This window comes from Trematomus bernacchii, unplaced genomic scaffold (genome assembly GCF_902827165.1).
Source record: "Trematomus bernacchii unplaced genomic scaffold, fTreBer1.1, whole genome shotgun sequence".
NCBI lineage: Eukaryota > Metazoa > Chordata > Actinopteri > Perciformes > Nototheniidae > Trematomus > Trematomus bernacchii.
This window is the reverse complement of record NW_022987582.1, coordinates 8,357,681-8,380,002: the sequence shown is the minus strand read 5'-3', so window position 1 is coordinate 8,380,002 and position 22,322 is coordinate 8,357,681. Positions and strand designations below refer to the sequence as shown.

Sequence of the window (22,322 nt, the reverse complement as noted above, 5' to 3'; positions counted from 1 at the left end):
AGAATTAGACATGCTGCTCTATCATTAAAGGATGATTTAAGGGAGAATGAGGGGAAAGCAGGGATAAAGATGGATTTTTCTTCAAACATTTCACCAAGTGATCAACACATACGCGAAACATATTTAACTTGATGTCATGATATTTATTGACCCCTTGGTGCAAAGATAGGAGCTTAATCCTCGTGGCGAAGGAGGCTGTGGCTCAGTGGGATAGTGTGCTGAACTTAGTGCGCTGAACTTTGAATCAGGGGATAGCAAGTTCGAGACCCACTGCAGTCAGCATGTCGTTGTGTCCCTGGGCAAGACACTTCACCTCAAATTGCTCCTGTGGGGATTGGCCACAGTACTGAATGTATGTAAGTCGCTTTGGATAAAAGCGTCTAACAAGTGACATGTAATGTAATGTAATGTAATGTAATGTTATTGAATACATAAATACATGAAAAAAGTTGACCATCTAAAGTCACAGCGATATTTAGAGCCCCGTCCTGTCTTTCTAGAGCTGAGACATGTTTGCACTGTTGGCTGCAACAAAGAGAAATCCAATACACCTTTATTTCTATTTCTCCGTAAATATTTCAATACTCAAATTGTACAGGATATGCAAGCACCCTAACTAATTCACATGGATAACAATTATTCTGGTTATTAGTGCATTTGGAGAATAGTCTTTTTGAGCCCAATAGCAACATCTACAGACCCACAATTTGTAATTCAATGGTCTGGCCACTGAGAAAATGTGGTCCCAATCCCAATGTGAAACGCCCATTCTAAGCTAACGACAACACAGGAAAAGCCATGGTTTCAGGTGATTATACACTATTGAAGCGCAGCTTTTGCTAATAGATCCCCCTAAATCATACACACTTTTAATGAAATCTTATTTTGGCTGTCTTACATCACATCTAGGATGTCTAGTTAAACGTTTGTAGATGATTAAGGTGCTATAGAGTTTTAATTGATACTGAATAGCCTCACTTATACTATGGATTTATCACTTGGGCGACTCCACTGGCATGACCTTTGGTTTAATATACTGATGGATGGCATTTCAAGTTATAGAGCACCTTGTGATCTTTGCCTTGACTGTTATAGGTAAGGTAGGGATGTTGGAGGATGAGTAAGCATCACCCTCTCTGGACAGAAGCGTAGGGGATAAGATGTCCTGTGGACAGAGTGTCAAATAGCCTCTGTGGTCTAAAGTTTAGACCACAGAGGCTCTAAGTGACGCTGTCTAGCTGCCCACCAGAGGCATTAAATAACTTCTGACCACTGTTTATGGCCCTGCCACTGTGTGTGTGTTGTGTTTGTCAGTGTGTGGGTGTTTCTCTGCTTATATCAGTGCACATCCACACTGTGAGAGAGAATGATATCATGCTCTTAATTTGAGCGGGCATCGGAGACCTTTTTCCATGATGTAATGCCCGCTCAGTCCAACTTGTTGGGTGCACACACAGATTAGTGTGCCTTGCAGAGATGGACTAAAGACCACATATGACCTAGTGGTCGGCCCTGCACATATTTTGTCTCTGCTCACAGTTTATGCACAAGTAGGGCCCACAAACTGTATGAAAGTGATGCAAAAACTTGTCCAGATGCTTGGTGATAAGAAGAAACATATGTACATTTACTAGGACAATATGCTGCAGTTTAGTTGGACACAAAGGTTATATACTATACCAGGCTCTCACAAAAGTACAACTGAAATCAGTTCTGGATGATTAAACAATGAAAAATAGGCAGGATACACAAATTAATGTGATAATTTGAAACCCCAACTTTAGCAGCACTGTAACTATATTATATGCATGTTATGAAAGTTGAATATGAAATCTGAGATCTCTATATAATACCATATTACAGTGCTGCAAATAACTGTAATCAGAGTGTAAAAGCATGGAAATAAAGGCTGGAGGATAAAACACAAAGCAATAGGAACAATATAATAATAAACGTTCCTTCATAGCATAAAAAGGTCTGTTTATTCAGAGGTGAAACAAAGTATTCCAAGACAGTTATTTAGCTATCAGTTCTCAGTTAACATCATAGATCTATATATGTATTATGTGCTCAAACACTGAAAATCTGTCACATCTTACTGAATCAAATTATGTTTAGATCATAGTAGCTCTGTAAGTGTCTTCGCACAGTGCTGCCATGCACACACACACACACACACACACACCACACACACACACACACACACACACACACACACACACACACACACACACACACACACACACACACACACACACACACACACACACACACACACACACACACACACACACACACACGCACACACACACACACACACACACACACACACATGCATGCACACAGGCACACCTAAAGCAGGCCCAGCTGTGGATAATAAAGGAGATAGGAGATGAGTGTTAACAGTTGTGAGATTACTTTACAGCCACCATTATCACTGCTTCCCTTAACACAGTGTAAACACACACATCCATTAGTGAGAAAATGCTGATAGGGTTGGTGTGTGTAACTTTATAAGAGTGGTGGAATGTGAGAGAGAGAAGGAAAGAGAGAGAAAGAAAATGAAGCGTGGAACAAATCAAAATGAAAAAGGAGCATCGATATCTACTATTATTTATAGGTGACTTTTTTAGATACGGCAAGACAGGCAGACAGACAGACAGAGAAGCAGACAGAGTGTTTATGTTTGTCACAACATATCCCAACAAATCCCTGCTGAGAGATTGGAAGTGCTATGACCCCAGCACTACTGAGTTTGAATGACAGCTCGCCCTGGCTGGCTGCTTGGTCAATGGTCTATGGAGAGACAGGGTTGGACAGGTCACAGAAAAAAAAAAAAAAAAGACGTGACATCAAAGTGTCCAGGCCATTAGGGTTATGTTTACAGCTGAGCCTGAAGCCACCCTCTTACTGTGTATGTGGACGGGTTAGAGGTGGGACAGAAAGGTCTCACAACTGACCTCAAAGGCTTCACCTATGCCTCTGTGTGTGAGAGACACAACGAGGGGGAACAAAGTGGGGACAGAGGGAGGCAATGCCCCTTGAAGAGAATGTATGTGTGTGTGTGTGTGTGTGTGTGTGTGTGTGTGTGTGTGTGTGTGTAGAGGTCGAGGGGAAATGAAGCATCTGTTGTACCTACAGTATCCTGAGGGATGAGTAAGCAGTTAACACTAGAACCGCCAATCGGGTCAATTTGACCCAGAGCTGTTTTTTATTGTGTGTAACTTTTTTTCAATAAAATATTAAAGTCTTCCAGTCCGTGACTTTTCCTGAAAGTGTGTTATGTAGCACCCTATGTTGTTAAAAATGGTCAATATGAAGTCAGATTGAAGAAATCGCCCAAAAAATTGCCATTTATACCTATTTCCGCCAAGCGGGTCATATTGACCCCACCCCTTTTCATATAAACATGACGTGTTGCTATAGCAACGCCTTATGTCTACTGCGGTTCCTTATAGATTGAGAGATAGATTGAGAGAGAGAGAGATAGATGGATAGATATATTGATAAATAGTTATAGATAGAGAGAGAGAGAGAGAGAGAGAGAGAGAGAGAGAGAGAGAGATAGAGACAGTCTGTAGTGAAGGAGTGCGCTCCCGCTCACGGGAGACTGCTCGCGCTGCGCTCCGCAGCAAACAGCTGTGGGGCGAGTTGAAAGTACGTTATGCTGGCCGCGGTGTCTAAATAATGCTTCCGGCCCAGCGGGCGATTTATAATGTCGAGCCCTGAGAGTCCACAGATTATATTGGTATACGTTTCATCCCTGTGCGATCAAAACTCACTGTTCAAGAAAAGAACATTTTACCTTGAAAATCAATGCATTCTAATAGCGGGTCAATTTGACCCAGGTGGCGGTTTTAGGTATAAAAAAATCTCTGGCGGTTCTAGTTAAGTACTGACTGAAACATATGGAAGTGTAGCAGTCACTGTCTCTGGCTACCAGATAATAACAGTGTGAGCAGACACTGTAAACCTGCAGATAAAGCTTCAATTGTTTGGCTTTTCTGCGTAAACCAACAAACACTGTCAGCAAAAGTTGTCCAATATCCTCCGTAATGTATGCCCTCTCCTTAAATGTTCAACTCCACTACAATCCATTTACCAATAAGAACGTAATTCAATGTTCCACTCTAAGTGGGCAAAGAAACATAATACACTCCATGCATGTGTTTCACATACATACATGTATACAGTAATATGTCCCTATTTGTTATCTGATTTTTACAAGGGTATTATTGACAAACCTAGTTGAGACCATTTTGTAAGTCAATATGCTGACGTTTTTAGAGTGCACAAAATAAAGTACATATGACATATTTTATGGTGAAATATTAGATTTTTCTGAACTGACCAAACTGAGGGGGAGCATGACAGTGTAATGTCATGCTTTCCCTCAGTGAAATTGATTGAATAATTACTAAAGATGATACCTGTGTTAGACACGTCAGAAAAATCAGTTTTAAAAAAGGCCACGCTTTGTTTTAACAAAGACAGATTTTGCTTCGACCATATCTGTGATGCCCTTTCATTCTTTAATTATTATAGTTGGGTGATACAAATCTAAACTTTTCCATGATAACTGAGCCTTTCCATCTACTGCTTGTGTTGACAATGTTTTGTGAAATTTCTGCATATGCAACGGACTGCATTTATGAATTTGAGCCTCACCATTAAAGGTAGGGTAGGTAAGTTTGAGAAACAGGCTCGAGATCGCTAGAATTTGAAAATACACAACCGGAGAAAATCTGCCACTTCCTTATAGAGCCCCTCCTCCAACACACAGGAACGCGCACATGACCAATGAGGGCACGAGATAAATTTGTGCACAGATGGAAGGCTGACAGGCAGGTAGGCCATCCAGTTATTTTAGCCAGGCCGGCTAAAATGATTGGTCGTGCTTTTTACAGTACTACGGCTTCCACAGATGACATTTTTTTATGGATTTTTTGTCAAAGCACTTAAGATATTTATTGCTATCGGGATGTTAAGAGCATTCCATGGAATATAACAAAAAGTGTATCTCGAGCCGGTTTCTCAAACTTACCTACCCTACCTTTAAGCTCATATATATAATAACATAAACGTTATACAGAAACATACCACTTATGTCATCTTGTCAGTTGACAGTCAGTGGATTTATATGAGTTCAAATGTGTTTTTTTCACTGCACTCTAATTCAACATTACTAAACAGTTGTAACGTTTGTAAAAGGATCATGTGTAACGTAAATTACCCAAATAAAAACCGTTAACTATGTATAGTAGGTGGAGCACAGTGTAGCCATCCTAACACAACATGTAGTGATCTCTTTGCCTGACAACCCCATGAGTTCAGAGGTTTGTAGCCTGGGTGGGAATGATCTGTAAAGCTGGCAGTGATGCGCTGCGCTCACAGTACCAGCTTTCCTTCAATATAGCAGTGAAAACAAAGCAGGAATGACACATAATACACACCACATTAGTACACATGATGACCCAATGAACCACAAGCATGCCATTATAACTTAAAATGTCTGACCTAACAAATCCCTGGAGGGACATGGCCACCTTTTTCTATGACTTTATATATATATTGTCTGTCAACACGCTCACTGTCAGTTAATGAGAGACAGCTATGTGGTCATCACATGGATTTTCCTAGGATACCTGTTCCAAAACAGACACAAACCATATGAGCAAGAAGGAAAGACACTGGCACTCTAATGCAGAGGAAAAAATCCCCTTACAATAAAACACGAGATAATTGGTAACTGGAATTCCATGATTTCAGGGCTGATTACATGATATTGTTGCCCTCTTTAATGCTATGTTTTTTTTCAGCAGGTGTCGGGAGACCACCAGTGGAATACATATTAAGGTTGAGATGACTTCATAAGCATGAGTGGAGATTTGTAGAGAAAAGGACAATATACATGTAGAGGGGTGGAAAGATTGAAAATTAAACAACTTTTCAAAATGTATTCATCAATGTTACTGTAATATATTTTATCGTAGTAGACTTTGGACTGCAATGTTCGTTACAAAAATCTTTCCTCGGGATGAAAGGGTGAGAGAGTTTAGGTGTGAATGAGCTTAATGGAAACCAAACACCACCACTGTTCCTCTCCTCTCCTGCCCTGTCTTCTTCCTGTATTTGTGCGTGTGTGTGTGTGTGTGTGTGTGTGTGTGTGTGTGTGTGTGTGTGTGTGTGTGTGTGTGTGTGTGTGTGTGTGTGTGTGTGTGTGTGTGTGTGTGTGTGTGTGTGTGTGTGTGTGTGTGTGTGTGTGTGTGTGTGTGTGTGTACATTGTAGATCTGGACCTGCGCACAAGAATCTCAATCTTGGATGTTGTTTGCTTGCTTTGTTTGTCTCTTTTCCTCTCCAGACAAACATTGTAAATAACTATATTATATTACATTTGATGAATTTAGCAAATGCTGTAATACAATATGTTTATAGCATTAGAGGCACTGATGTCCGGGAGCAAAGATGCAACAATGCTCTATTGTGCCTGTATCTGGCATGGCCTTTAATCGAAAAATAATAAGACGTCTTGAAATTATTTTAAAAGGCTTGACTTTGCCACAGCAAAACAAAACAGCTTAACATGCAGGGGAAAAAGACCCATTTGGATATAAAACAGTAGAATTGTTCTGGATGTCCACATGCAACAGTGACCAAGATGAGGTCAGTGTCTCAGATAAACCATTCTCTGCTCGTAAATCAAGTCACAACTTGTCAGCAGTGTCGACCTCATTTGTAAGAATCTGGCTGATATGTCAGCCCATTGCTAAGACTGTACATGGGTATACTGAGAATAGAGGCGCAGAGGAATTGACGCCTCAACAGCAGCTGTCAAAAGCCTTAAGATACATGCTTTTGTTATACAATGGAAGACAGGCATCTATACTGTAATTCTCCTGCACTATCTGTGCACTGGTTGTCTTGACAGAAACTCAAAATTAAGTACGTAATCTGTTTAGGTTGTTCTTTGTGTTCTTTATTGGCAAATAGTTGCAGATAAGTATATCTGCAATTCTTCTTAGATATGCAATTATTTAATACAACATGTAGTGAAATTGAACATTTGCCTCTTCCAAACAAATTGAGGTTTTAATATTGTTCTGCAAGGGACTGTTGTAAAATAAACACATTCATATATAAAAGGTTTGCAGGGTGTTGTCTATTTCTAGCCTTTTCAACAAAAAATTGAAAAAAATTGCTGCAAACTTTAGCATGTCTGGTAAAAGAACTTACACAGTTAGAGCATTTAACAGTGTTATGTGTCTTGAAAGCATTCCCATTTTCATCGAGAAAATCTCCCCTTGCATTAAAACCAAAGCTATCCCAGGAGTTTCTCTCACTGATTTGTTTTCTGGTCAGGGCCTTCGTGACACTGACCAGAGCAGCACAGACAAGGGAGGGGTAGTTCTCCCGTGTGTGTCTTTATGTGTGTGTTCATATATGTCCTGCCTGTCAACGGGCACACCACTCCCTATGATCTCTGTAGCATCGGACCCCGTTGACTGATCTTTGATCCTCTGCCTTGGTTTATAGACAGTGACCAAACCAACTTAGCTTAGCCAAGATCCTACAGAGCCCCACCCTGAAACCACAGAACAATTAGTGGGTCTCGCTCCCACTCTCTTTCTGTCTGGTGTCATCATCGTAAAAAGTGTGTTGGTGCCACTCTAAGCGACAGCAGTGACATTTTACGACATCAAAAAAGGCATCTTGGCCACTGCACTCTGGAAGTGAACATATGAACATATGATAACATTTCCTACTTTGGTTCCCAGCAGCAAATCAATCATCAGCTTGTTTTCTGGTTTACCCTTGAGGGAGGACATTTCTGAGGTTCTCAAGGATTTGGAGGAACCAAACATACCCGATCAACTCAGCTGGCAGTGCACTTAGCAAACAGCAGTGTTTCAGAAACTACACATTGAAAAGTGATGTCTCTGGTGGTTGTTTATAGAGCCAGAAAACTGGCGTTTTGTTATGAGCTTGGGCCCCACAGTGATGCTACATGTGAAAAAGTTAACAAGTCCTTGGCCTGCCATATTAAACAAACACAGAAGCTAACCATTGCTGACAGTTGGTGAGGTATCATGCTGAATTGGATGAAGACACAAGGACACTTTCCAATTGAACTGTGCCTTCCTCACCATATCTCACATATGTTTTTCCAAAAAGTTAAAAGTAATTTTCAATGCATGAGAGGAAAATGTCCTCAACATAGAACAGGTGTTTAACTGGACTGGGAAAGGGTGGAGAAAGTCAGTGGTGCCTGACACCTTTCATTCACTTTATTATGAGGAGATAGTGTGAGAAGTTCGGAAGAGTTGACTCAACCAATAAACAGCTCCTCTTGACATCGCATGTCAAATATTACAGAGCAGATGTGTAGGTGTTGTAGACCAATAACACATGGGGTGATGAGGAGTGAGGGAGGAGGAAGGTGAAAAGGACAGAAGGTAGGACTCAAACTACTTAACTCCATATGTTATATCAGGATAAAGGATACAACAAAATTACAGAGACAAGTTTATTCAGACAAATGAGAGAGAATAATTAAAATACTATTCACAGGAAAAGCAGTGTGGTAGGCTTGAATAACTAAGGCAACCTATTTGGCTATTAGCCCGTGAAAGCTGTCTCCTCAAGTTCCAAACATGAACATGCACGTAGAGAATGTTGAGCGGGAACAGCCAACAATATTTTTGGCTGTCACATAACCTACACAAAATAGCCCTTCCAATTGAACAATTGAATAATTGACATACCCCAAAGTCTAGAAGTCTAGATTGGCCAACTATTTCGTCTTTCCATCCAAAAGTATGTATCAGGAAAAAGTGAGGAAATGTCTGCACCGTTCAAATACCATTTTATAATGATGTCCAGATTGAGAACCAGAGCGTAGATACATTCATGAGATCATTCAAAAATGTTAAAGGCCATGAATTGCCATTGACATTACTAAGGTTTGATTTAAATTAGTTGTGATATTATGAACTTAAATCTTAACAACAAGAGCCTATAGCCACGCTAGCAACTCTGTGAGGCTTTATACATTTGCAGAGCAGTCCTTGAGCTAGATGCTAATCTCAGCATGTTTACATGCTCACAGTGACAATGCTAATATGCTGGTTTTAAGCTGGTAATATGATCTACATTTACAAGTAAGCATGCTTACTGCTTGATAATTAGCATTATACAGAGCTGAGACCGATGAGAATGTCAATTATTTTTGAGGTCTTTAGTTATTATGCAAAGCCTTTGTCAAATTACTTTTGTTTTAATTTTGACCTAATGATGACACTGGACAAAACGTCTGGTAGTCACCAAAGTGATTACAATTCTACTTGAGGGAAACATCAATGTCTGTAGAAGATATCCTTCCAAACTGTTCAATAGTAGTTGAGATATTACCATAACAAATGTCAACCTCATGGTGGAACTGGAGGGAAAACCAGGAGAACATCAAAGTCACTAGCATTCAACCGCTTGGGACCATGAATGCATCTACAAAATGTCATTGAATAGTCGTATTTGATTCGAGAAAAAGGTTGTGCACAGACCGACACACAGACACACACTATCATGGCGAAAACAAAACCAAATTGCTATAAAATATTCTTTAATCATTTGAAAAAATGGTGTCACTATGACTAGTAAACAACTATACAACAATTATATAAAAAAACAAAGGGTCTGACCTGGCAGGACATGGTTGGGTGTTGCAGGGTATCAGTCCAGTAGCTGGTCTTGATCTTTGATTGCAGTAGGATGTATTCACTTGCACTCGTAAGTCTTTGTAGCATGCTGACTTGGTGTTCATCTGGCCTGTAACAAGGGATATATCCATAAAATCATCATGAAAATCATCAATACAGAAGACATTTATTTGCTCTTTAAGTTACATTGTATTCTGCTTTTATAGAATAACAGTAATACAAAACTGCAGGATCATATTTACAGTGATGGATTAAATAGTTATGGAGAATTGTATGACAGATTGTTGGCACTGCAGTATAAAAAAAACAGTGTTCCTGAGCTTGAAGGCATACATTTGACCTCGGAAACTACAGTTTGACAAAACAAGGTATTTGGAACAAAAGTTGTTGTTTAAGTCATAGTGTGTCAAGCTACTTGTCAGGATGCTATCAAATGTTTGCACATAATACACCTGCAATATGTGACCTGCTTTCACACTAGTACTCAAATACATTTTAGTTAGTTAAAGACATTTAAAGAAAAAAAAAAATCTTTTCACCACACCTTATTCTGCATGTGTGATGTGCAAAGAAAAACATTTGTCTATGACATGTGAAAACAACACATAACATTAACATCAATTAACTTTCTTCTTTTAGTTACTTTTCAGGCTAATAAAGAAAATAAATATATAAATACATTTATTTAGTTTTGATGAATTCTGGCCTGCATCTAGATCTGACAGTGTCGTTGTGAGAAACATGAATCCTAGCCTCACATATCACCTGGTTGGTATTTGGCCTAAGGCATGGTCAATCTGCACATCCTAACTCATTGGGGTCAGTTAGTCAGTCACACTCTTTAATAAAGCAAACGACCCCCATTCCATGATGGTCTACAATCAGGACACAAAGAGGTGGAGGTGGTTAGGGTGGACTGCAACAGACCAGGGTGGGGAACTTTAACCTGTAGTGTCAATCAATAGGGGCTCTACACTGGGGGCTTTGTTCACACACATGAAGGCAAGCAAAAGCACACACACACAAATACACCATGCACATACAAGCACACTTTCAGGTTTACATACCACTGACTTACAGCCCCTTTTCACTACAATAACTTTGCAAAAGTGTTGGTGTGTGAGGCTTTGTCTATGAGTGTATGTGTGTGCTAGTTAGCATAGCCTCAGGTGGGACAAAGGCCACTGGTTGAAGTCATACCTGTGTGTGTGTGAGTGTGTGTGTGTGTGTGTGTGTGTGTGTGTGTGTGTGTGTGTGTGTGTGTGTGTGTGTAATAGCAGGTCGCCAGTAGCACAAGAAAAGGTCCCACCACAAGAGCTACCCTCAGTAATGATGGGAACGCTCCTCTCTCCATTTAACCTGCAGCTAAAAGCCTTATTACAGAACAGAGAGGTCAGACTGAGCTTTAGATGCTTGCCCTGATTGAAGATCTAAAGGGGATCTGATCTTTTTGTATTCCAGCAATATAATATTTGAATTGTATCTATGTAAAAACACTTTAAAAAGTAACATTTTTCAACAACAATTTTATGCAAAAAGGAAGATGAAAGAGACTTTCCACAATTTGAACACACCTATTATTGCAGCTTGGAAAACCACATTTCGACTTGATTTTCAGTGAAATATGATAATGCAGCTAAATTATAGCTTAAGTCTTACCTCCGGCACAAGTTGCTGAGCATTGGGAGCGTATGATGGCCCATGTATAATTGTGTTTGATGTGGTGCCTTTTCTCATCAGCTTTCTTCAGAGTGTATTCCCAACGTACACCAGGATTCCAGCCCTGCAACAAGATCTACAGGAGAAAGAATGGGGAGGCAAAAGGATCAAGCACAGCAAAAGTAGCAAAAATATGGAGATATAAGTAATCATGGGAATTTAAGAAAGTTAGTCACAAAGGAATGAAAGACGAAAAAGGAAGGGTTTTGGATAATAGGAGGCCCTATTATGCTTTTTGGACTTTCCATTTCCTGTTGTGTGTTATATAGTTTTTCGTGCATGGTCTGCAAAGGCTAAAATCCCAAATTTCTCTCCAGAGGGGGTTTCTCCCCCTTACACTCCCCCCACCTGAAACTCCTAGATTGGACACCTTTGTTTACTTCTGTAACAAAATGACATCACTATGTAAGACTCATGCTTCTATTGGCAAGCCCTCGAACACATTGTACATGATAGGCTAAGGGGCGGGACATCTCTAAGCGGTTGGCCAATCACAACAGAGCCGGCCAGCTAACCAATCAGAGCAGACTGGGCTCTGGTTTCAGACAGAGGGTGAAAAGAGGTGCTGCAGCACAGGCAGTATGAGAAACATAAAGACATTTTTGAACATTAAAGCATGTTAACATGTCTCAGTAGAAAGTACAAAATACAAAAATGAACCTAACAATTAGCATAAAATGTCCTCAAAGTAAAAACAGTTATTTTGTGTCCAGGGATGCCTTACCTCTATGACTAGTGTATCATTAGTGGGTCCGGTTGATATGAGGCTCTCGGGTCTGTTGTAGGGTCTCTTGTATTCAAAAATGGCTCCAGCAATGGGATGTCTGCCTGGCCAGTCTACCGTCCAGTGCCCGTTCAGGTAGTAGCGTCTCTGAGTGTCCCTCACAGCCAGATAGGAGCTGGATGTATTCTGCTCCATCACACGGATACTCCGAGCTCCTGCTGGTATGGTTACCACCCCATAATACTCTGAAAAGAGTGCAAAAATATGAATAAGTGCAAGCATTTTGTAGCTGTGTATGAGCTTTAAAATGTTAAAAGGCACGCAAATACAGTTGGGATAAGCAAACAAATCAGTAGCCTTTAAAATATTTCCCCTGAAAACCAATGAACTGAACAATTCAACTACTGACTCACGGTTGGTATAATGCTGCTTTGTGTACTGTCCTTTGAAGATCTTGCAGGTGGAGTTGTCTCCTTGACACACACCACAAGCATCAGGCACAGCTGTGGAGCCCAAAACACGGTCACAGCCCACTCTCTGTAGAAGAAAAAACATCATTGAATTTCACCAACAAAAAAATAAATCTGTGAAAACTACCATCCCTCATGTGGTCAACATCGTAAAAATGAACAGCAAGGATGTCCATTGATGTTACACTTAGATTTTATAGCTCAACTTCAAAGACTTTATGAATGATAACATCTTCAAAAAAATCTAACAATTACTAACTCCACAACACTTTGAAATCCTTCTTCAGTCAAACCTGCTAATGTCTGTCTATGCTGAAACCCATTTTTATAGACTTTTGTTTTATGTCCAACATTATTTTATTGGTATGTTGTAAAAATACATATTTTCATTCATCTTTTGTTTACTATGTTTTTGCGTTCTATGTATTGTTGTTAAAATGTTACTATAATTGTCCCACTTCAGTCCATAGACTCTATCAGTGGGGCCCTATTGTTTGGCTTTCTGTTGTTATTTTGCCTTGGGATATCCTGCTTTATTTCTTGAAGCACCTGCAAAGACTGTTTTTTGAAGGTTAACATAAAGTCAATATTTTAATTACTTGAAAATATTACCTCACACAGTCCGTCAATACAGACATTAGAGCTGTCCTGTGAGCAGAGTGTCCCATCCTTGACTTTGCTGGCCAGGGCGAAGAAGAAATCATAGCCTTCAGCAAAGCAGTACAGCTTACAGACATCTTGATCTGGGAGGAGAGAAAATAACCACAGGGGCCAACAAGCAAATCATTTGTAAAACTCTCTCCCAGACTTTCTCTTTACCGTTTCAAATCTTTATTTGAGCCATTTTTGTCTCACCATCCACTCTGGTGTACGGCCTCCAGCTGTAGTACCATCCTCTGAACTGTTTGCCATTGAATTCTGCGCACTGCTGTGCTCTGTAGTCGGTGGTGTTGTGGGGACAATCCTCAGTGTTGCAGAGTTTGTATGACTTGGAGGAGCCCTCACAGAACTTCCCTCCATATGAAGGTCTGCAGAGAAGGACTGAATTAGTTGCCATTCTGTGTACCAGTATGACTAGTGCCGCAGTTCCACTACAGCGCGGAGCTCGCTTTAAGCGTGCCGTGTCGTGCCGTACCCGTTTTTGGTTGCGCTTCCACTAGGCCTAGTTACGGCCCGGCCCGGGGCCACTTTTTCACGTCTTTTCTGGCCCGATAAAATTGTGGTTCTATCGAGGCCAACAAACAGGGCTGAGTCGGGCTGAGTATGCTAAACTAGAGAGAGGAGCGCTGCAAGGGGGCTACAACTACAACAAGATGGACATATTTGACCGTGATTTAATTGTAATACACGTTTCAAAATGATGCCGAAGTAACAACATACTGTTAGTAAAAACCATGAATTAATGCTTTGTCAAGTCTGCAGACAGACGGCAGGCGACAAACCTTTTAAAATGCGTGTTTTTCTAGGTGGAGATTGGCCAAGCTAACGCAGTATATGCCCCGACCGTCCACACTCACAACAACGGCCTATACAGACATAAATAAAGCAGCGACTGTATTCACCATGACACAGGCAGTCTGTGGTTTGTACTTGTTTAACTTTTGTCGAGTTTCTGAACATATATAAGGAGCTGTGAGCTCTGAGTGCTAACAGCTAACGGCTGTGTTGTGTTTCTGGAGTTCTCACTGAAGATGACGTCACGGCTCCGCCTACACTGCGTTACTATAGTAACTACCCCAGTTCCTAAACTGTAATGGAAGCGCAGCATGAAGTGAGTCGGCCCTGTTAAGGCCCAACGCGGCCAAGCCGTACCGAGCCGTACCGAGTGTGGCCGAGGCCGACCGTGTAGTGGAAATGCGCCATAAGTGAGTGTGCTCTTCAGTATATGTATGACTGTGCCTTTGTGAGGGCTTCTCCAATCACAGGTGTATATCCCCAGGCTAGGTTCCTCAAAATCCCTTCCATGGGACAATTACACCTTCTATAAGCCCTCTAATCACATTGTCACTTATCTCTTTCTCATTCTCAGATTCCTCCCTTTATATCTCTGCATTTCATCTTTCGCTGTTTTAATCCTTCCTCTGTCATCTCCTAACACCAACTCCCCTCCCCCCTTTCCCTCTCTCCCCTTGCCTGTCTTTGTCTCTTCATTTCCCTCCACCACCATATCTCTCTCTTTCTCCTGAATCACTCTCTGTCTAATTTAACCTGCCACTTGTCAGGATCTTGGCATAACATGATAAAGAGGAGGCCCCAGCATGTGGGATAGGGCCCCCTTTCTGACTGGCAGAGCAAATAATCCTGAGTGACTGATGAGTAGGGGGACTAAGTGTACAGATAAGTGATGAAGCCGCAGACCCATGTGAGTTATCTTCCCATGTGTTAATATACTGTTGGCCTTGAGTCAAGCAATCACAATTTGCAGAGACTATTTCTGTATGAAAATATGGACACTCAGTTTGTCCTGAAAATGACAGAAGAACATAGTGATTCAAATTGTTTTGCACAACAAGTCAAAACTCACCTTTAGAGGTGGGCTTTACGTTTATTTTCAAATCTTTGACTTTATATATTTGAACATGGAGAACACTCCAGGAAGGCACTGCTCTCAGGTTTTGCTTGCTGGAAACATTGCGTTACTCTTGCAAAATGTATAAATTGTCAATTTTACATTTCTTCTTAAATTATATACAGATACAAACAAATAAATGTATAAATAAAAGAAAAAAGCACACTCCAATGTGTACATTTGTGAATTTAAGATGCTTCTGCTAAGCTAAGCTAAGCTAAGCTAAACTAAGCTCCATAACAAGTTACTTACTGTAACATGAGAGTGCTAATAACACTCTTATCCAACCCTCTAACTTATCTAAAGGCATTTAAAAAATGTGAAACTATTTCCAAAACTGATATTTACATGTTTTAAGCCACGCTCATCCCTGCTAACATGCACTGCTATACGTTTGTTTGTGACCATTGTTCCTGTGTGTCTATACCTGGGGTTGTTGCACTGCCTCTCTCGATAGGTGACTCCGCTCTCACAGCTTCGTGAGCAGGCAGACCAGGACGACCACTCTGACCACTGGCCATGCTGAGGCCTCGGGCCCTCGTCACCCTGTTTAACACACTGGCCCCTACGACACCACTGGAGAAACAGAGAGAGGAATCATGAGTGAAAGAGAGGGGAGGCGCGCAAATAGCAAAGTGTCAAAGAAGTGTAAAAAACTTAAAGACAAGACCATGCCTTTTATCTTCTTTACAATGACGCTCTGTCTAACAATGCAAGGTCTGTAAGATGTAGCTTTTAGGGTTAACAGTATAAAAGGTTGTGCTACAGTCCTGTTCACATACAGTATACTCACAATCCATCAGTGAATCTTCAGTTGTGTTGCTGTTTGGACAGCCTCTACCTTTAGCTGTCATCAACTAGAATTAACTAAGCTAAGCCAAACACGCAACTGAAATGTGGAAAAACGGTCTCATACCTGACAAGGATACTCTATACTGGGAAAGTCTGTCATATTTGCTTGTCATGTTGACCTACACTGTATTTAATATTTGCTTTTTCCTCCCAACTTTCCTTTTTACTTTATAAGAGCAGTAAAAGTAACAAAATGAAAGCATAAAACCGGTTCAAGAATTGTTGCCACAAATCACTGTAATGTTTCTTCACCGCTAAAAACATCTTGTAAAATGGTTGTTCTAAAACAGACGATTAATCATCTGCAAAAGTACTGAAATTATAACTACTTTAAGGCTAGGGTATCAGTTTATCTGTGACTTAAAAATGACCTCAATTGAACCAGAACTGGCAGATTTGTGTGTTTTTCAAAAATGTTTTTTAATTTGGTGAGGCAAAATTCTCCTGGCAATCTGGTCTATGGAGTGTTGAGAGATCTACGTAAACAAAATAAGAAGCTCAGCAGTAATAACCAGCTGCTTCATCTTACCCTGAAGAGAGGAGCTTCATTGGGGTCATAACGACCTCCTCAGATAGTACCCCCCTCTGCACAGGCTCCTCCAGCTTGTCTTGACAGTTAGGTCACAAGTTGATCGAGGTGCTACGGGAAGCTCATCTTTACGTTTCTGAATCAAGTTATTGAGTGCATGTGCCACAAAAAAGACTGAGCTATTAACCAACCACATTTAAAAAAGAAAAAATGAGCATTACTCACCTCAAAATCCCTCCATTTAATTTGAAACTACTCTGCAGAATCTAGACTTACTTAAAGCAACATTATGTCACAAGCTCTTCCCTGGAGGAAAAATAAACTGGATTTGTACATGAGAAGATGACATCAGTCACAATATACCCAGTCCAGTTTGCCTTTGAGTAATCTAACCTTTGCAAGCACACAAACACACACTGTACAAAACGCAATGCATTAGTATAGATAGGGTGGCAAATATTCCACTGTTCTTGTTTTTACTTTGTGCTTATTTCCTGCCATGAGACAGACGTTTGCGTACACCCTTACACACACCCCTCCAACTAATCTTGTGGCCCTTGACTAAGAACTAGAACAGCTGATTTCCCCTCAGTTTCCCCCTGCGGCTGAGTGCCACGGATTCCTAAGTGAGCCTGTCATTGTTTGTGTTCGGTTAATTGTCCCGTGGAGGGAGAGGGCGGGATTAAACCATCAAGTTCAATATATTGAGAAGCAAATGTGGATGATGGGCTGTCATGGGAGGGAGGGTAAGAGCAAGAGCGAGCCTTTGGGGGAGAATCAGCTTGAAAGAAGTAAGGAAAGAAACAAAGAATAAATAAAGAGCACAGATTGCTTTCTGGCCTGCGCCCCAATGGCTTATTTTTGCCACGTCAGCAACAAACCAATTGCAGCTGCTCCCTGAGGTAAAATAATGAAGGGAGAGTGTGGTACACTATCAAAAAAAAAAGAGATTCTACTGACACTGCACTCAAATGAACCCACATCTAAAACATTACAAAACTCTTTGCTCACAAGTTGATTTATTAGTCTGCACGGGAACAAAGATCTTGGTGTGTAAAAAGAGGCCGTTTAAGAAGTGCAGCGTCACTCACTGTTCAAGGCCTTTTGTTTCGAAATAGCCAAACTAAGTGGTATAATGTCCCCCAAATAATACTAAAGCCCTCAATAAATGCTGCTTTTATAATAGCATCTCCATTAATTTTGCATGTTCACCTTATAAAATACTGTCACGCTTTGTCAAGTGTAATTAAATCACCCTGAGGTCGGTGGTATCCCTTTGAGGAGGAATCTATGCGATGGTCTGTGTGTGAGACTTTTTTAACAAGCTCTATCCCTCGCATACTAAATGTCACACAGCTGATAATACGAAGCAGGGTGGTGAAAAAAAGCTGGAACAACTGATGCCTTAAAGCCGAAAATCCATTCAATTGACTTATTTCATTGTTCTTTTGCAGACCAGTTTGTTAATTCTGTGCTGGGAATCTGCAAACTGTCACTTCCAATGTTTTTTGAATTGTGTTATTGGGCATATTTTCAACATAACTGCAAAGAAATGTTTATGAGTGGCTCTTTTTTGCTTCCTTTCATGTGTGGATTTATTTGTTAAGATGTTGCCATGGAGCAGTGTGATGGCAACAGTCAAGAGAAAAACACATGGTGTCCTCTTTTGACAAAACAGGCGTATAAACTGCAACCTTAATTTGGCTCCTTTGGCTAAAACAGAACAAAGGTTATCTCAGTGATTAAAGGGCAAAGCTACCCCCTGGATATATCACGCATTATTTACATGATTCATAACATCCTAACGAAAGGGGTTTCTAGCTGCTGGAAATGTCTCTATGACCCATCAAATATTCTCAAAGCAATGGATAAAAACGTCTAAAAGCAATGAATGGGTTCTTCTGCCAGTCAAAGGGTGCCACTCTTGAAGTAAAAAAGCTTGTGCGCCAATCTCCCAGAACCCCTCCACCACACACACACACACACACACACACACACACACACACACACACACACACACACACACACACACACACACACACACACACACACACACACACACACACACACACACACACACACACACACACACACACACACACACACACACACACACACAAATACACGTGTTGAGTCACCATATCGGGGCCGCAGGCAGAGCCTTCAGCTGCTGGCATGAATTTCGTCTCACACTTCCTCCCAACACGGTGGCACCACAGAGCCTTGCAGATATCCTGGAACAACAAACGCAAGGAGTTACACTTTACTCCTAATTTACTGCTGTTTACAAAGCCAACATAGATAATAAATGATGATAACATTGTTATTTTGCCATATGAGGGCTATTATAACATGATGGAAAACTTGCTAACAATTAGATTGTCTGAATAATGATCTTCTGGCACGCTATCAGTGTGAAGCAACCCCAAAATATGTATGCTTCAGTAGCTAGGATAACAACACTTTATTGTCTCACAGGCAATGCATCACTGATAGTAAAACATGAACATCTACACTTCTGCAGAAACTAAAACAGCTGCTGTCCGTATCTTCATACATGTTCCTTGCCTAACATACAGCCATTCTTATGGTCAGAAACAGTTCAACCTGCACAGGATATAAACAGAGATACTGGTAGGTAATGATGTGCATTAACAGGACACAAATGACTTAACAAACTTGACATGATGTCATGGCTGAGCTTCTATGAAACATTCTGAAGGGACCGGCTGGTTTCCCTGTTCACATCGCCTGAGAAACATGGCCTTCTGCTTTCTAACATGTCCAGTCTATTACTATCCGAATGACTATATCAGATTTTGACAACTCTCAGTGCAGATGTTGACAGGCACCTTGGCCTCAGCTTGTTGCTGCCAAGAGCCACCATGGAATTCATCCCAAAGCCTATTTGTCCAGCTGTTTAGCTTGCTCAGGCCTTTTGTAGCATTACAAATGGCAGAAAAGGACAGGGAAAAGAGTAAGTGAGTGATAGAAGGATAAGACAGAGAGAAATGATGGACACAGTGAGACCGAAACTGAGTTAAAGAGAGAAACAGGAAAAACACTCATACATGTTATTGTACTTATTGCTACCTCTATCTAACCACACACACACACACCACAGAGAGTATCATTTGGGTCCTCAGGCAGTACCGTATCTTGACAAGGCCTGCCAAAATGTTTCGGGAAATATGAATTCATTGCACGATGAATTGCACCGTTGAGGACAATTCTCGTGGTGTTGTTTTCTTGTGTAACAAGTGTCTGGAAAGTCGGTGAGTGTGATTGTTGCTTGGGGATTTCTGGGTCCTGTGCACCTTGCTGCAGGTGCAAGACCAAAGATAGTGCATAGACTGAAAACAAAACCACGAGGGAGCAATTCTCAGGTATCTTCAAATTATACTTGGATGTTTCAATGTTTAGATGAGAAAGCTAAGTAGAATAACGTGTGCTCCTCATGGGTTTAAATCCAGGTAGTAATCTCTGTGGTATTTTGAAAGCTTCTTTCCCAAAATGTTTCCACCATCAATAAAACAGAAAACCTCAAAAGTATTGTTTTCGAGGAGTAAGAAGAAGAAGAAGAAGACAACAATACTTGTCTGTCTTCTTGCCAGTCCTGTCCCATTCACCAACTTGCAAGGGGGAGATATAACCAAACCATAATGAACTTATTACAGGAACATTGCTGGCTGATCCATTGACAACATTAATAAATAAACAGGAGATGTGGAGTTTTTCAGCAGAACAATTGTGTGCCATGGTCCTTTTTTGGAAGGGCAGGTGCATCTCAAGGTGAGGTTCAGCTGGGTACCATGTTTGGGCCCATGAAGATCTCAAATGCAGATGCAAGAACACCAATACTTGAAGAACACCAGACTTTACAGTGCCAACAAACATTGGAGTAATCTAAACCCTATCTGGACTCAGTCAGGGTATCAACCAATAACATCAGCCGTAATGAGACAATGGGAGAGCAAAAAGGAGAGATTCCCATTGGCAATGTTCCAGTGTATATTTAGTCATCCATCCCTGTGAGTATTACATGGGCAGCATTATAACCCTCACTGTTTATATTGTGTGTGAGAGAGAGAGGGAGTACCATACTCATGCATGTCTGTGTGTATTCACATGAGGGAATGCAATCCTAATCAGTTGCTCTTTTCCTTCCTCTTCCCTTTATTCCTCTACATCATTCCCCCCATCCCGCTCTCAATTTCATTCTCTACTTGTTCCTAAGAAACAATTGCCATAACATAGTTTTTATCTAATTAAGCACTGAATTTCAGTGGATGGGCTGAGAAACCCCCCCAGAGGGAATTAAAACACAGCATGGAAGTTTTGTAATGGTTATTGGATGTCACATTTCAGTCAAAATCTACTTTACCTTCTTAAAGTCGAGGGTGCAAAGTTTGGCCTTCTCCCCAAATTGCCATTTACACTGTGTATCAGCATCGTAGAGCTCGCCAGGCAACTTCTCAGGGTATCGATACTCCTTGATTGCTCTGGGTTCATCTGATAAGCACAAGGCCTGGGCGGAACTGGAGGAGAAGAGGAGAATAAAATAAGCAGTCATGGAAAAGTAGGAGAACAAAAGGAGAGATAAGAAGAAATCAGAGAAACAAGGACAAAACGGAAGAAAGTTGGGGTCATTTCGGTCAGTGTGGACAGGAAAGGAAAGTAGGGAAAAATATAAAGCAGATTTCATCATTAATCTGATATACAACATCTGTGCAAACACAAACAGTCATTCACCCACATGATTAAGGCCCCGGCTCCACGGGAACGCATACGGCAAAACGCATCGGAGTAACGCAAACGCAACCGCAAAAAACCTTCCGCCCACACGCAATATACACCGGATTGTGTCAAGCTCCACGAGACGGCTCCGTTTACATCCAACCGCTGGAAAAGCTGCAGTACATATGCCGAACCTGTACGTGGCGCTGTAACTTCCTCCACCAAAGCAGCAACTTCCTCCACAAAAGCAGCGAAGAAGAATGGTTGTCATGGCTGCACTTCTGTTTATTCTCCTTGGTGCGGGCCGACGGAACCGGGCAGAGTTTTTCGCCGGTCAACGTGTGTTAAAGTTTAAATCTTCCGGACAAAATTATAAAAGTGCCGGTCAAAGGTCTTCATTGTTATTTATTGAGCTTTAAAACAAATGAATAACGACGATATAATGATATATAATCATAAAATACACGGAGCCTGTCTCTTTTTCCTCTCTTCTGACAGCGTCAGTGTCTGTCTCATGCAGCAGCTGATCCTGTAATGAGTGACCCGACAGTAAAAATAAACATATTTATAACTAGTTTAGGTAGTTTGAGAGGTAATTAAAATAGCTAAGGGTGGTGATCTGACTTGAAGTGTGTGTTTTGCTCCCGCTGCATCACAGCGGGAGGAGCTGCGTGTCTCCGTCCTGTCAGATTAGACTTCACTCGCGTTTATGTCCATATCGAGATAAAGATAAATAATCTGAATTCAGTGTGCAGTGTACTTTTGCGGGGGTGAGCAGCAGAGGCAGGGAGAGGCGGGGCTATTGCGTCGTCATTATCAGAAACGGATGACCGTATAGGCGACTCCACGGCCCCGTTGGACCCCCCAGAGAGCTCCGTTCCCAGATCTATCCACCTTTGGACCCGTTGTCGTTTGCAGGGTCTGTTTCTACGTTTCCGTTACGGCGTCGTCGAGCTTAAAGGGCTATACGCATGAGAAATATGCGGATTCAACCCGTTTTCGTTCCCG

General features: G+C 41.2%; 1 protein-coding gene across 1 annotated transcript in view; it reads right to left on the bottom strand.

Moving 5' to 3' along the window:
• LOC117480528 (A disintegrin and metalloproteinase with thrombospondin motifs 16) overlaps positions 1–22,322 on the bottom strand; it is a 60,980-nt gene that overhangs the window by 5,034 nt on the left and 33,624 nt on the right. Inside the window, exons 10-18 of the mRNA XM_034127868.1 lie at positions 20,962–21,115; positions 18,716–18,811; positions 15,624–15,772; positions 13,483–13,655; positions 13,240–13,370; positions 12,571–12,694; positions 12,158–12,402; positions 11,374–11,509; positions 9,697–9,823 (exon numbers count right to left, since the gene is read on the bottom strand). Of these exons, the coding sequence (XP_033983759.1) occupies positions 9,697–9,823; positions 11,374–11,509; positions 12,158–12,402; positions 12,571–12,694; positions 13,240–13,370; positions 13,483–13,655; positions 15,624–15,772; positions 18,716–18,811; positions 20,962–21,115 (1,335 nt within the window). The remainder of the gene's footprint in view (positions 1–9,696; positions 9,824–11,373; positions 11,510–12,157; positions 12,403–12,570; positions 12,695–13,239; positions 13,371–13,482; positions 13,656–15,623; positions 15,773–18,715; positions 18,812–20,961; positions 21,116–22,322) is intronic.